This window comes from Cebus imitator, unplaced genomic scaffold, assembly GCF_001604975.1.
Source record: "Cebus imitator isolate Cc_AM_T3 unplaced genomic scaffold, Cebus_imitator-1.0 Scaffold380, whole genome shotgun sequence".
NCBI lineage: Eukaryota > Metazoa > Chordata > Mammalia > Primates > Cebidae > Cebus > Cebus imitator.
In genome coordinates this window covers 141,661-158,686 of record NW_016107695.1, presented here as the reverse complement: position 1 = coordinate 158,686, position 17,026 = coordinate 141,661, and the positions used below count along the sequence as shown (strand labels likewise).

The 17,026-nt window shown below is 44.3% G+C and overlaps 1 protein-coding gene across 1 annotated transcript in view; it reads right to left on the bottom strand.

Moving 5' to 3' along the window:
* Positions 1–17,026, bottom strand: part of WDR27 (WD repeat domain 27) — a 275,100-nt gene that overhangs the window by 233,199 nt on the left and 24,875 nt on the right. The window contains exons 2-6 of the mRNA XM_037731066.1: positions 8,168–8,309; positions 6,004–6,128; positions 4,777–4,890; positions 2,535–2,586; positions 758–828 (exon numbers count right to left, since the gene is read on the bottom strand). Coding sequence (XP_037586994.1) covers positions 758–828; positions 2,535–2,586; positions 4,777–4,890; positions 6,004–6,128; positions 8,168–8,309 — 504 coding nt within the window. The remainder of the gene's footprint in view (positions 1–757; positions 829–2,534; positions 2,587–4,776; positions 4,891–6,003; positions 6,129–8,167; positions 8,310–17,026) is intronic.

Here is a 17,026-nt window from a genome sequence, read left to right as displayed (position 1 = left end):
CCCAGACCCTGGGCTCTCTGCATACACCCCACAGCACCTCCGGGACCCCCAGACCCCAGGCTCTCTGCAAACACCTCACATCACCTCCGGGACCCTCAGACCCCAGGCTCTCTGCACACACCCCACAGCTTCACAGCCAAGAGTATGTCCCACATGCCCTGGCTGAAAAGACAAAGTCAGGAGCGGTCAACTTTGTCAGAAGAAAAAAAAAAATCTAACTTTTCAAAAATATCTTTTTCAAATTATATCAACAGCAACTTTATCCAGGCTTTGTGAAATGAACCTAAAATGCTCACCTAAAAAATGTTTTGAAAAAGATCAATATATTCAGGTTTTCAACAGTGTGTAAGCTGACATGAAACAGGAGCACAAGGAGCCCTGGGGAAGCCACCAGAGGAGAAGTCCAGAGAGCGTCTCCATGGCCACAGGCAGCGTGTGTGGGATGTCTGCTCACAGCCCTCTTCTCATCTGGTTTTAAAGGTCATGTCAGTGGCCCTCACTTTTGCTGTACTCCAGAAACATGCATGGAGCTCTGGGACATGTAGACCCAGCTCCTCTGCAGACCAGGGAGCCTGGGACCATACTGAACCCACAGTGATGCTGATACCCACAGAAGGTCACATTCTCAGCACTAAGGTGGATGAGTTTTTTTCAAATCACGGGAAAATACAAAGCAGCATGAAGACAAAGACCTTCGTGTACATGCTCACATACAGGAATGTCTGAGAACTGAAACTTAACTCCGTGGCTGTCTCACCTGGCCATCAGCACACCCAGTGACCAGCTGCCTGCTTTCTGCATCAATGAATAAGCTGAGTAGAGGATATGCTGGTGAAAGGAACATCAGAAAATTTAGCTTTATAAGCGCCTGGTACCAATTAAGCCAAGAACTATCAGTTTTACTTATCTCTTTACACATATTTACTTACAGTATTTCTGTTAGTCAAGTTTGAACTATTCCAAAATAATTTCTTCCAAAAAAAAGGTAAAAATTGTATGTGAATACAAATGTTGAAAACCTCATGCACACAAGGAAGGCTGAGGAAGTCACCCAAAAGGACGCCCGGGGAGTCCGCCACATATTGGTCCTGAGGATTCCCATCCCACCTGCCCAACAGAAGGCCTGGTGTGATTAAACCACCACCCAGTCCTCAGCTGCTTTATAACCTAGATGGAGGGAAGCACTGGTGTTCAATCAACATTGCACTTGGAGCAGAAGGATTCCTGAGTCAGCCAGATATAATAAAATTATGGACTTAGTAATGAAAACAGCAATTAAATGGATATCTGGTTTTCCTGGAAAAAAAGATTTTTGCCTAGGATGTCATTTTATTCAAACTGTCAATAATTCAGGAAAATTAAATAAATGAATATTGAAAAATACTACATGTCCTAATTAAACTATAAATGAAATCTAAGATCAAGTGTATCATTGTTCTTGGCAACTCCATATCATTAATTTCAGTAAAAAGATTCCAACATGTTTCCAAGAAAAGTGCTTCACCTTGAGAGAAGGCAATGTATTCAAGTCATTAGAGTACCGTAATCTACACATGGATACATTGACCTCAGAAAGAATGTTAAATCTCTGAGAGGCTATAACAATAACTCTACTAGTATCTGTATATGCTTTAAGTGGCATTTTCTTTTTCTTTTTTTTTTAACAGAAATTGATGCTTACTGAGAGAGTAAAAGAGATGCCAATATTCCTACTGAAAATGTCCACCTTAACAGGACGTGCTGTTGAGCCCACATGCCATGAGACAGCTTAGCATGTTATCATAGCACTTTTTTTTAAATTGCATTTTAGGTTTGGGGTACATGTAAAGAACATGCAAGATTGTTGCATACGTACACACATGGCATTTTCATGTCACTTACCCCACGAAAGAACGCTGTCCTTTTAGTTCCCTACCCCTCTTCTTCTGGGAAGACAGAACGTGCACAAGAGGAACAAAGCGAATGCAGGAAACCAGTGCCCTGAGGCGCCCGGGGGACACCACCGGGCTGCACTGGAGAGGTGCTGGGGCTGCATTGGTGTGACCGTGTGCCAGTCTCATTTACCAACACAAAAGCCATCTGATTAAGAATGCAACGACCCTAGCGGTCACGAGCTGCACACATGCTCAGTGCTTGGCCCAGAGGCCGCCGTGTGGCGCACTGCCGCGCACGCGGGATGAGCAGGGCAGTCCTGGCCCCACCAACACCGCTGGTTCTGGGACTTGCTTCTACAGAGAGCAGAGGGCTCGCCTTCCCTAGGTACTCTGGCATTTTATCTGACAGCAAACATGCTTTACTCTTTTCCAAAACAGAAAGGCCCCGACTCCAATTAAACACGTTTAATTTTAGTTGAAAAACTTCAAGGGCATTCACTGTTAAGTGAATCCTTTCCCTATGCGGAGGGTCCTGAAGGGCTGTAAGCCTGAGATCGTCTCATTCACATCCACCTGAATGTTACAGCTTCATCTTATGCCCTGAAATATGCTGTAGAATAACTGGGTTATTTACAGGAAACATGAGAGTTTTAAATTTACCTGATAACACAGATGAACTGTATATTAACGATCCTGTACAATGGTCCCAGACCTTTGGATAAACATAGAGAAGAATGTTGCCATTATTGCAATAGGTTAAGCGAACAGTACTACCCAATATTAGATTAGTCAAAGTAAATGATTATCTAAAACAGAAAGCAATAAAATGAGCACAACATAAAAATGTAGAAACACAATAAAAGATATCAGAATCAAAAAGAAAAAAAATCACATCACTTCCATAAATAACCCCTGATGGATTTGAAGACTTGGAAACAAAAATGAAACAAGGTTAGAAATAGCTCCCAGGCACTTGGTCAACACTGCCAAGATAGGGGCACCAAGCAGAAACTGTAGTAGTCTACACCCTGTCATCTGCACACTCACGTGTCAGGCCCACACCCTGACCTCCAGGTACACAATTGCATGTCAGGTCTACACTGTCTGGTGCACACCCGGGGGTCATGTCTACACTGTCAGCTGTCAGGTGCACACCCGTGGGTCAGGTCTACACTGTCAGCTGTCAAGTGCACTCCCATGGGCCAGGTCTACACTGCCAGGTGCACACCCATGTGTCATGTCTACACTGTCAGCTATCAGGTGCACACCCGCGGGTCAGGTCTACACTGTCAGCTGTCAAGTGCACTCCCATGGGCCAGGTCTACACTGCCAGGTGCACACCCATGTGTCATGTCTACACTGTCAGCTGTCAGGTGCACAACCACAGGTCAGGTCTACACTGTCAGCTGTCAGGTGCACACCCACGGGTCAGGTCTACACTGTCAGGTGCACACCCATGGATCAGGTCTACATGGTCAGGTGCACACCTGCATGTCAGGTCTACACTGTCAGGTGCACATCCACATGTCAGGTCTACACTGTCAGGTGCACACCCATGGGTCAGGTCTACATGGTCAGGTGCACACCCGAGTGTCAGGTCTACACTGTCAGCTGTCAAGTGCACACCTGCGTGTCAGATCTACAATATCAGGTGCACACCCATGGGTCAGGTCTACACTGTCAGGTGCACACCCATGTGTCATGTCTACACTGTCAGCTGTCTACACACCCACAGGTCAGGTCTACACTGTCAGCTGTCAGGTGCACACCCACGGGTCAGGTCTACACTGTCAGGTGCACACCTGTAGGTCAGGTCTACATGGTTAGGTGCACACCTGCATGTCAGGTCTACACTATCAGGTGCACATCCATGTGTCATGTCTACACTGTCAGCTGTCAGGTGCACACCCACAGGTCGGGTCTACACTGTCAGCTGTCAAGTGCACTCCCATGGGTCAGGTCTATACTGCCAGGTGCACATCCATGTGTCATGTCTACACTGTCAGCTGTCAGGTGCACACCCACGGGTCAGGTCTACACTGTCAGGTGCACACCCATGGGTCAGGTCTACATGGTCAGGTGCACACCTGCATGTCAGGTCTACACTGTCAGGTACACATCCACATGTCAGGTCTACACTGTCAGCTGTCAGGTGCACACCCGCGGGTCAGGTCTACATGGTCAGGTACACACCCGAGTGTCAGGTCTACACTATCAGCTGTCAAGTGCACACCTGCATGTCAGATCTACAATGTCAAGTGCACACCCACGGGTCAGGTCTACACTGTCAGTTGTCAAGTGCACACCCACGTGTCAGGTCTATACTGTCAGGTGCACACCCGTGTGTCAGGTCTACACTGTCAGGTGCACACTTGCGTGTCAGGCCCACATTCCGGCCGCCAGGTGCACACTCATATCAACTGGATAAAAACTGAAGTTGCATTTCATTTTCTTCTAGATCCTCATTTTGTTCTGACTGAGCCCTCTACCCTGGAACTGGCTCTTCTGCTCTGGGCCTGGGAAATGCCGTGCAGAAGAATTCCTGCTTGGGCTCTCTCAGGCCCTGGATTCCACTGTGGGAAAGCTGGGGCCATCCAATAAGTTATCCAAGCCCAGCCAGCGGCCCTGCAAACATCAGAGCTTGGTGTTTATATGGCAGCTGGGACGGTGTTTACCTTGCAGAAGTGGGGTAGAAACACCCCCACTCAGGTGGCAGTGACCATGAAGCATCACGGCGTGGTGTTTACATGGAAATCAGGACAGCGGTCGCCTTGCAGAGTGAGGCAGAAACACCACCACTCAGGCGGCACTGGCCGTGAAGCAGCCACACAGCCCCCCTGTAACCACAGGTCTTTCCACAACGCGTGCCACGTGGGAATGCGGTCCAGTGTCCATCGCTCACCTTAAAGCCTCTGTCCTCGGATACCGAGATGATGATGCCTGCTTGCCAGGGACAGAACTCCACCGCGGTCACTGGGCCCAGGTGGCCCTGCAGCTTGGCCAGGACAGCCTGAGCCTGAGAGAATGTGTGCAGAAGGTCGGGGATGGAACTTTGTGGGGGTGATTAACATCAGGATGTTCTATGCATGTCGCAGAACATGGCTGCTATTAAAATAAGGCCCATATTATTCCTCTTTTCAAGTTGGAACTCTGTACATAAAACACGGGTGAAGACTCAGATGTCTAGCCAAGAGGAAAGCTTCAGCCATAGGCACAGTCTTGGCAGTGTTAACAGACGGCACTGACCAGAGCTGACCCTGGGCGAATTAGGAAGTGGCATCTCCTCAGGACTCCTGTCTCCACACCATCTGCCCCATGCATCCACCCTGAAGCTCCCTGCCTGTACCTCAAAATGTACTTCCCTGTGTTCCCAACCCCTCAGCGTCTGTTCTCCACCTGGGACTTCCTAAAACAAGACAAGATGGTATGGCAGTGGATGCTCATGAGTTACCCTTTCCTCCTGAAGTCCCTAAAACCTCCTACAGCCAAGACAGCACCCAGGAAGCCACTGTCACAAGCTGGCGACCCACAGGGCTTTGTGTTCATATGGAAATCAGGCTTGAAGGGCAAGAACTCAGAGGAAACAAAGTCCTCCTTCATGTTCCCTTAGATTCCCATTTCCTGATTTCTAACACTGCTTTCTAAAATTGCAAAGGGGACAGCTGACTATTCCAGCCACACACGAAGTACAAATCACACAGGCAGGGAGAGGTGACACATTTCCTTAAACTAATCCTGGTGATGAGATGGCTGCAAAAAGTCTGATTCTTGATAAAAGTAAAATTTTGATAAAAGATATAAGCAAAAGTGCTATGTTAGGAAGGATGCCTATAATCAGGGAATTTCTGAGAAATAAAAGTTTTGCAGAATGCGTTTTCTTAAGTCATGCCTGATACCCAGATTCCATGGGGAGTTTTAATATTTATATAAATATCACTATCTGATACCAGTGGTTTTCCAATTGCAAGGTAGAGATATGATTTTATAAAAGTAAACTAAATTTAAGATATAGCTTTTAAAAAAAGGGAGTACAGAAAAAAAGAAAAGAGAGTTGGGCAGGGTCCCAGAACCCAGGTGGCCCCATCAGCTATACCCTTCTGTGAAATCCAGGTGTGAAGTTCAATCTTACCTCAATATCCAGCATGAATATCTTGTTTCCAGCACACACAGCAACAACTCGATCATCCAGGCTCAACTGTAAACACAGCACCTTTCCCAAAAGTGAGCCCATGACAGTCCCTCGCGGGACCAGCCCTAGAGTGAGTTTCACCATTAGTACCCATTCACCAAATGCATTCAGCATTGCATTAATCTGAGAAAAGTACTAAGAATGTAATCCTCTATTCTAAAATTACTGAATGAATGACAATGAGTTTTGATGTGATTTTGATTCTTTAAGAATATCAAATATACTGAATATACAGAAGTCTGAAAACCTGGGAAATGCAGCACTTCCCTGCAGAGAATCCCTCAGCATCAAAACAGGAAGACGCCTTTCTCTGGAGGCTGCAGTGAGAGTCATGCACATTGAACTGCATGTTTTGATGCTTCTCACCCACATCCAACCCCACATGCACCCTCATGTCCAGGCTCAGCCAACATCAGTTGGAAGGAAGGCAGTAGGAGCTGATCCAACCCAGGCCTCCAGGGACTAAGCAATGTCAGGACACCTACAAACAGCCAGGAGGTTCCCGAGACCCAAACAACGTGTGCAGCAGCTGCAGCCTGATGCAAAGCCTGTTCTCCAAACCCGCAGAGATGAAGGAAAAAATGGCGGGCAAGGTTATCTGGTCCTGGTGTGCACCATGGACCTATCACCAGCAAAATACAGATATACTCCCCTCAGAGCCTGTGAGAGACACACGGCTCATGTCCCATAGCCACCAAGTCTAGAGAGACACGTGCTCGTGTCCCACAGCCTCCAAGTCTAGAGAGAGATATGCTCAGGTCCCATAGCCACCAAGTCTAGAGAGACACACACTCAGGTCCCACAGGCACCAAGTCTAGAGAGAGACACTCTCAGGTCCCACAGCCACCAAGTCTACAGAGACATACATGTGCTCATGTCCCACAGCCACCAAGTCTAGAGAGAGACACATGCTCAGGTCACACAGTCACCAAGTCTAGAGAAAGATACGCGCTCAGGTCTCACAGCCACCAAGTCTAGAGAGAGATAAGTGCTCATGTCTCACAGCCACCAAGTCTAGAGAGAGACATGTGCACATGTCTCACAGCCACCAAGTCGAGAGAGAGACACGCTCAGGTCCCACAGCCACCAAATCTAGAGAGAGACACGTGCTCATGTCCCACAGCCACCAAGTCTAGAGAGACACATGCTCGTGTCCCACAGCCTCCAAGTCTAGAGAGACACACACGTGCTCATGTCCCACAGCCACCAAGTCTAGAGAGACACATGCTCATGTCCCACGGCCACCAAGCCTAGAGAGAGAGACACGTGTGCTATATCCCTATATAGACTACATAGATTTATAGTTACTTTGCATTTGTGTTTTAATGTAATCCTCTAACTTCTCTATATAATTGTACAAAACTTGAATTCCTTAATGTGGTCCCCACCTAACTTTTTTACTTTCTCAGATAAGACTCTCCTAACATCAGCATGCTCCAAGAACTCCCAGGGCCTTGGCAAAGTCAGGTCCATCTGCCAAAAGCATAGCCCTCTATCCCATCCCTTCACATCCTCAGCCCACAGGCTCCTCCTTGAGATCCTGCTTCTCAAAGTGCTTCCATGCACGTGCATGCTGCCCTGTCCTCATCTGCCTTCTCTGCTGCACATCCACAATTCATAGCCATTCAGTCACTGGCTTCCACAGCAGCATCTGTCTGTCTCAAACTCTGAGCTGTGACTTCCACAGGATTTGGGACCAAGCCCTTCCTATTCACCACCGTGTTTCTAGCCTAAATAATTACAGGTGCTCAAGAAACCGTGCTGTGCAAGAACAGACTATTTCAACTTGCCTACATGTTTTCAGGTTGACACAAAATTGACAGTTTTTGAAATAAGAAGTGACATATCAAAACCAGTGAGCCTATAAGATCAGCATAACACACAACAAAGGTCAGTAAGTCTGAACGGGCCTGGTGTCCTCTCCATATAAAGCACCCTGCTTGCACACCTGGGTTCAAGGTAAAGGGAATACAAAATTACCCTAAATTGCCCTGAGAGATTGGTGTTACCCAAGGGAAACATCCCTTGGGTAGTACCAAGTATACTGAAGGATGAGTTATTCTGTTTCTAGGTTTTTAAAAACATGTTTTAGATTTTCACTTACCTTGAAGTACTTTCTTTCTACATTCATCCAGGTTCCACATTATAACATAATCCAGTGATGCTGAGCAGATTAGAAGTGGATTCACTTTATTTCCAAAAGCCATAGCAGTAATTGGCTGATGGTGTCCTCGTAGGATTAGAAGCTGAGAAAATTAACAAAAATCAAAAATAACACATTCAATAGACAACATTTAAAAATAAAAGAGTATAACAACATAACCTCAAACCTAATAAAAGATTGAGTTTTTCAAATACATTTATTTTACATATTCATTGTTAATTCATTTGTTAAAATTCCTGCTATGTACTACTAAATTATTCTCTCAGGTTAACCATTTCACTGCCATTCACTGTCACACACACTAATAAAATGATACAGGTTACCTCATTCTTCTATTTCTTTGTTACTTATTAGTTAACCAAATATAGAACATGTCTCTACTACCACATCAGAAGAGGTAACAGCTGAGCTGAAAACTGAGGAATAAGGAGAAGAATGAGGGATTGACAAGAGGAGGAGGACATTCAGGTCCCCAGAAAGACAAGGCATGGGTAAGAAACTGCCCAGACAAGCAAAGAAGTGAGAGGAGACTGGAGAAAGGTGAGGCCCAGGTGTGGGGACCTTGGCAATTACACTCTCTAGGGAATTAAAATCCAGCAAAAAACGTGCAGTCAGAATAATATAATGACCAGATTTGTTTTCCAGGAACATAACATTGCTACAAGTATGGAGGAGACGAGTGTTGGGGGTACAATGGGCTAGAGAGACAGATGGGAATGCATGAGAATGCTCAAGGAAAATCCAATAAAGACCTGGACTAAGATAATGATGATGGGGACAGAGAGAAGATGATGACTGAAGACTCCATGACCAATGGATATGGAGGGATGGAGGGAAAAACAAAAGTAAAGTGAATCAGGGTTTGAGGTTAAAATCTTGGGGGAACAATGTCTCAAGAACAAAAAACAAAGGGAAAATGGAATGGGACTGGGGTAAATCATGGTCCATTTGGTCCATGGTAAGTTGAGATGCTGATAGTGTGATGTTAAATAGACAATAGGCAGTTTGATATGAGAGATATCACTAGAGAATTCCACTTCTAATAAAGACAGGTTGCATTACCTCATCTGTACCAGCCCTACTGATGAGAAGGACAAAAAATGGACAAAATATGTAAAAAATATATGTATATATACACACACACATATATACACACAGAGAGAGACACACGTTTTGAAGATACCAGAAAGCAAACCAAGTCATTGAAGAATTATGATAACAAGATTATAGGGAAGAAAAAAACTGAGGGAAGTCACTACAGTATCTGGGGTCACTCGTCTCATAAAGACATCTACTAACGACATCTTCTGACAATTCCAGTAAAGGTAGCTGAGAAGCTGAGATTCAAGGGGCTAAGGGCACAAAAATGGTGTAATCAAATGAATCATCTTCTGGGGCACAAAAAGAACTACCATATTGGGAGAAGGGCAAAGATTTCTGTCACCTTACCCTTAATGTTGAGAACTCTACAATTTTTTTCCTGTAAAGAAATATGAATGGATTTTAGTAAATGTCTACCTAGAATACAATCTACCAAGATAAGAGGGAAGGGCATGCTGCTAAAACCCCTAGGCTTAGAATGGGAACCCCAAGAAAGAAAAAACCTAAGGAGTAAAGATGAACTGTAAATAAAACAGCCCTCACAAGAACTGAAACCCAGCTATGAATTGTCTTAATACCTGACTGGCTTAGGGTAATCTAGGATTGCCAGTGCCCTAAGCATGACTGATTTGGAAGAATGTAAGATAATCCAGAGTATCAAATCATCTATACTTTTTTTTCATATACGAAGTCCAGTAATCTAAAAAATAACCAGGTATTCCAGGAGACAAGACCATTTAGTCAAAAACGAAGAAAAATGAATAGAGAAATACAATACCACAAGTCATCCAGATAGACTTGAAACCAAACTAAAACTGATCCAAATGTTAGAATTACTAGACAATAACATTCAAACTATTACTAAGACTTTTTCCATATGTTCAAAAGTTAAGTAGAGGCATAGAACATATTTAACAGACCCAGATCTAACTTCTGGAGATGAAAACTAGAATTAGATAAAATTTGAAAAAAAAAACAGTGGGATTGATAGCATATTAGATGTTGCAGAGGAAAAGACTGGTAAATTTAAAGACAAACCAATAGAAACTATGCAAAAATGAAAGAGAAAAAAAGTATATTAACAAACATGAAAGCATATCAGTGAGCTGTGGGAAACTTCACGTGACCTGACATGTATGTGTAAGCAGCGTCCACAAAGTTTGGGAGGAAGGGAATGTTTGAAGAAATAATGGCTGAAAATTTTCCAAATTTGATGAAAACCATAAACCCATAGAACCTCAATGATAAAATCTGGATGGCCCCTCCAAATCCCATGTTGAGATATAATCCCTGGTGTTGGATGTAGGGCCTACTGGGAAGTGTTTGGGTCATGGGGCAGATCCTTCATAGCTTGGTGCCATCCTCACCATAGTGAGTTCTCACAAGATCTTGTCATTTAAAAGGGTATAGTACCTCCCCCTACCCCTTGCTCCTTTTGCTGTATGACATGCGTATTTCTCCTTTTGCCTTCTGCCATGATTATAAGATTCCTGAGGCCCTCACCAGAAGCCAAGTATTTGTTGGTGTCATGGTTGTTTCAACAAAAAGAGTCGAGCTCTGTAAAATATTTTAAAAGATTTATTCTGAGCCAAATGAGGGTGACTATGGCCCATGACACAGCCCTCAGGAGGTCCTGAGAACATATGTCCAAGGTAGTCGGTATACAGCTTGGTTTTATGTACTTTAGAGAGGCAAGAGACATCAATCAAATACACTTAAGAAATACATTGGTTTCTTTCAGAAAGGCGGGACAACTCAAAAGCTGGGGCTTCTAGTCTACAGGTAAATTTAAATATTTTCTAGTTGACAACGGATTGAGTTTATCTGAAAACCTGGAATCAAATAAAATGTTCAGGTTGAGATAAAGGATTGTGGATACCATGTTATATTGTGCAGAAGAAGCTCTCAGCAGATTTCAGAGAGAGCAGGCTGTAAAATTTTTCTTATTGGACTTAAAAGGGTGCCTGGCTCTTACTTGATTATCTCCTAGATCTGAAAAGAAAGGAAGGAAAACAAAGGGGAAGGGGGATTTTCTATAGAATGTGGATTTTTCTCACAAGAAACTTTGCAAGACAATTTCAAGGTATGGCAAGGAAATATATTTTGGGGTTGAATACTTTTTCTTTGTCTCATAATGTTATGCCAGAGTCAGACTGAAAAGTAAGTCATGATATATAGGTTCAAATAAAACCCATCTGATGAGAATTTGTGGTTTGTAGGGCATGACTCCCTAAACCCCTTAGGAAGGAATTTGGGCTAGATAAAAAATCAGAGTTTAGTCCTCACTTGTACAGCCTGCAGAACCACGAGCCAATTAACTCTCATTTCTTAATAAATTACCCAGTCTCAGATATTTCTTTCTAAACTCTGACCTTTTTCTTCTCTTGCCCAAATTCTTATCTAAGGGGCTTAAGGATTCACATCCTACAAACCATAAAGTCTTATCAGGGGGATTTTATTTAACCCTATATAACGTGGCTCACTGTCCAACCTAACTTGGCCATAACATCACATGACAGATAAAGAAGGAATTAAAATATGTTAACTCTAATTATGTTTCTTTGCCATATCTTGATAGGCCTGCAAAGCTGTCGCTTGTTGGGGGAAAATCTGCATTCTGTAGAGGATCCCCTTCCTTTTGCAGGTCTTTTTTCTGGAATCTTAGTGGATTCCAGAAAAGAATCCACTAAGACTCTGGCGCTAATAAATATTTACAATCTATTCTCTCTGCAGCCTGCTACCTGGAGGCTTCTTATGTATACTGGGGACCTTGGTCTTCACAATCCCTTATTTTAACCTAGACATTCCTTCTATTGAATCTAGGCCTTTAGATTAATAACTCTTTCAACCAATTGCAATTTAGAAAATTATTAAATCCACCTATGACCTGGAAGCCCCCACTTTGAATTGTCCCACCTTTCTGGACCTAACCAATGTATATATTACATGTATTGATTGATGTCTTATGTCTCCCTAATTGTATAAATCCAAACTGTGGTCTGACTAGGCACGTTAGGCACATGTTCTCAGGACCTCTTGAGACTGTGCTTCAGGCCACTGGTCACTTGTATTTGACTCAGAATAAATATCTTCAAATATTTTACAAAGTTTAACTCTCATTAAGAGACCAATTCATGAAAGGCCTAACACAGAAAATTGGTACCAAGGAGTGGGGCATTGCTATAAAGAATCCTAAAAATGCAGAAGCGGCTTTGGAACTGGTAGCCAGCAGAAGTCGGAAGAGTTTGGAGGGCTCAGAAGACAAGCAGATGATGGAAAGTTTGGAACTTCTTAGAGACCAGTTAAATGGTTATGACCAAAACACAGACAGTGATAAGGACAGTGAAGTATAGGCTGAGGAAGTCTCAGATTGAACTGAACTTACTGGGAACTAGAGGAAAGGTCATACTTGTTACGCCATAGCCAAGAGCTTGGCTATATTCTGTTCGTGCCCTAGGGCTCTGTGGAAGCTTAAACTTGAGAGTGATGGCCTAGGGACCTGATGGAAGACATTTCTAAACAGCAAAGTATTTAAGATGTCTCCTGGCTGGTTCTAACAACCTACGATCACATATGGAAGCAAAGAAATGATGTAAAGTTGGAATTTATATTTAAAAGGGAAGCAGAGCATAAAACTTCAGAAAATTTGCAGCCCAGCCATGTGGCAAAAAGAAACAGTGTTTTTGTGAGAGGAATTCAAGCAAGCAGTGGAGTAACCATTTACTAAAGATATTTGTGTAACTGAAAAAAGAACCAAATGCTGATAGTCAAGAAAATGAGAAAAAGGCCTCCAAGATATTCCAGAAATCTCCAAGGCAGTCCCTCCCATTACAGGCCCTGAAGAGGAGGAAAGAATGGTTTTGAGGGCTAGGACCTGCTACCCTACACAGCCTCAGGACACTACTCCCCTCTCCAGCTCCAGCCTCAGCTCAGAGAACCCCAGATATAGCTTGGGCTGCTGTTTCAGAGGGTGCAAGCCACAAACCTTTGTGGTTTTCATGTGGTATTAAGCCTGTGGGTGCACAGAATACAAGTGTAAAGGAGGCTCAGCAGCCTCTGACTAGATTTCAGAGGATTTGTGAGAATGCCTGGGTGCCCAGGCAGAAGCCTGCTGCAGGAGTGGAGCCTTGACAAAGAGTTCCTACTAGGGCAGTGCCAAGGGGAAATGTGGAGTTGGAGCCCCTGCACAGAGTCCCCACTGAGGCTCTGTGTACTAGAGCTGTGAGAAGAGGGGCACCATCATCCAGATCCCAGAATGGCAGATATTCCAGCAGCTTGCACCCTGCTCCTAGATTCAACAACCTGTGAGAGCAGCCACAAGGGCTGAATCCTGCAAAGCCACAGGGACAGACCTGCCCCAGGCCTTGGGAGTACACCTCTTGCACCAGTGTGCCCTGGGTGTGGGACACAGAGTCAATGGAGATAATTCTGGAGCTTTATGATTTAATGACTGTCCTGCTGGGTTTCAGACTTGTATGGGGCCTGTAGACCCTCTCTTTTGGCCAATTTCTCCCTTTGGAAATGGGAATGTTTACCCAATGCCTATAATCCCCTTATATCTTGGGAGTAAATAACCTGTTTTTTATTTTACAAGCTCATAGGTAGAAGGAACTTGCCTTGTCTCAGATGAAACTTTGGACTTGGAACTTTTGATTGAGTTGATGCTGAAACAGTTTAAGACTGAGGACTAAGCTCTTAGTTTTTTATCGTACCAAAATTCCTTTATAAGGGATCTGGGGAGTCATGCCCTACAACCCATAAATTCTCATCAGATGGGTTTTATTTGACGCTGTATATCATGACTTACTTTCCAATCTGACTCTGGCATAACAAGGAAGAAAATCAAAATATTTTACCTCAAAATATATTTCCTTGCCATATCTAGAAATTGCCCTGCAAAGTCTCTTGTGGCAAAAAAATCCACATTCTATAGAGAATCCCCTTTCCTCTTTGTTTTCCTTCCTTCCTTCCCAGATCCAGGGGATAATCAACTAAGGAGCCAGGTACCTTTTTAAGTCCAATAAGAAATAACTTACAACCTGCTGTCCCTGAAGTCTGCTATCTGAGAGCTTACTCTGCACAGTAAAACTTGGTATCCACAATCTTTTATCTTAACCTGAACATTCCTTTCTATCAATCCCAGGCCTTTAGACAAACTCAACCAATTATCAACCAGAAAATGTTTAATTTTACCTATAGCCTGAAAGTCCCCACTTTGAGTTGTCCCACTTTTCTGAACGAAATCAATGTATTTCTTGTGTTTGATTGATGTCTTATGCCTCCCTGAAATATATAAAATGAAGCTGTGCCCTAACCACCTTGGGCACATGTTTTCAGGACCTCCTGAGGGCTATGTCATGGGCCATGGTCACTCATATTTGGCTCAGAATAAATATTTTAAAATATTTTACAGAGTTTCACTCTTTTCATTGGCAAGACTTTGGGGGACTGTTGGAAAGACATGATTGTATTTTGCAATGTGTGAATGACATGAGATTCAGGGGACCAAAAGTGAAATGATATAGTTTGCACGTCCCCTACAAATCTCATGTTGAGATGTAATCCCCAGTGCTGGAGGTAGGGCCTGGTGGGAAGTGTTTGGGTCATGCCAGCAAATTCCTCATGGCTTGATGCTTTCCTCACCATATTGAGTGCATTCTCATGAAATCGGGTCAATTAAAAGTATATGGCACCTCCTCCTGACCACTTGTTCCTGTTTTTACCCTGTGAAGTACCTGTTCCCCCTTCGTCTTCTGCAATGACTGTAAGTTTCCTCAGGTCCTAATCAAAAGCAAAGCAAATGTTGGTGCCATGCTTGTAAAGTCCGCAGAACCATGAGCCAGTTAAATCTCTTTTCTTTATAAATTACCCAGTCTCAGGTATTTCTTTTTAGCAACGCAAGAATGGCCTAAGACACACAGAATGAGAAATATGAAGAAAAACACACAAAAACATAGCATGATCAAATTGTTCAAAATTGATAATATAGAGAGTTTTAAAGGCAGCCAGATAAAAATGATATATTTATGCATGGGAACGAAGATAAAGGTAATAACATAATTCTCATTGAAATGATAGCAAGGATCGATCCAAGATGGCCGTTTAGGAACAGCTCAGGATTGCAGCTCCCAGTGAAAGCACAGAGGGTGAGTGGACGCAGCATTTTTATTGCCCACAGACTAGGCAATTCCCAGGCGAAGGAGACCCACAGGTCGCCAGTGCGGCTGTCTTGGCCAGCGGGGCTGTGTCAGCTGGCACGGCTGCTTTGCCCCATGCGGCTGCTTTGTCAGCGCCCCAGCGCAGTGGCTCTCTGTACAAAATACACTGGTCGGGGTGCCCTTTTGGATGGCGATTGGAGCCACAGGAAGTCGCCCATTCATCTGTTTAAAAAGGGAACTGAACACAGAACTAGGACAGTAGATTCCAGAGCAAAAAAAGCGCCACGAATCTCAGTGCCGCTGTTTCAGCCAGCGTAATGAGTCGCCACACGGAAAAACACACAGATCCTGGTGCCTCTTCAACAGGCGACTGGAACTCCAACTTAAAAAAAAAAAAAAAAAGACTCTGAAGCAGGGAGCCAGGCTATTAGGCTCGGCTGGTCCCACCCCCACAAAAGAAGAGCAAACAGAAACTCTCTAGATTGAGAGTTTCACAGCAAGTGCAGCAGAACGCGGGATGGTCCAGCTCTGTGGGGGAGGGGTGTCTGCCATTACTGAGGCACTCCAAAACTATGGAGGTAGTCAACCAATGCTGAGGCAGCCCGCCGTTGCCAAGGCAACCCGCCACTACAGAGAGAGTCTGCCATAACAAAGGCGGGCCACCATTGCCGAGGCACTTCTAACTACACCCATATAAACAGGACTGCAGGGAAGTTCACTCGGAAGCTGGGCGGAGCCCACAGCAGCTCAGCAAAGCCTCTACAGGCAGACACTGACTAGGGTGCCTTCTTGCTGGGCAGGGAAGCTCTGAAGGAAAAAAAAAGAAGGCGGCAGCATAAGGGAAACTCATAACTAAAGCCATAAATCCCTGGGACAGAGCACCTGGGAACAAAAAGCGGTTTATGAGTTCTGCTGCAGCAGACCTAAATGTACCTGCCCAGCAGCTCTGAATGAACAACAGAGATCACAGCTCAGCATTTGAGCTCCTATAAAGAACAGACTGCCTCCTCAAGCAGCCCCCTGACCCCTGAATGTCCAAAGAGACACGTCATAAAGGAGACATCAGACTGACACTTGGCGGGTATCCTTCTGGGACAAAGACAGCAGACAAAGAAAACTGGTAGCACCCCTTACTGTTGTGCAGCTGCTGCAGGTGATCCCCAGGCAAGCAGGGCCTGGAGTGGACCTCAGCAGACCTACAGCAGAGAAGCCAGACTGTTAGAAGGAAAACTAAGAAACAGAAATAACCTCATCATCAACAAACAGAACATCCACTCAGAGACCCAATCCGAAAGCCAGAAACTACAAAGACGACGGGAGGATAAATCCATAAAGATGGGAAGAAACCAGCGCAAAAAGGATGAAAACAACCGAAACTAGAACACCCCTCCTCATACAAGGAATCACAACTCCTCAACAGCAAGGGAACAAGGTTGGAAGGAGAACGAGTGTGATGAAATGAAAGAATCAGACTTCAGAAACTGGGTAGTAAGAAACTTCTGTGAACTAAAAGAACATGTTCTAACCCAATGCAAAGAAA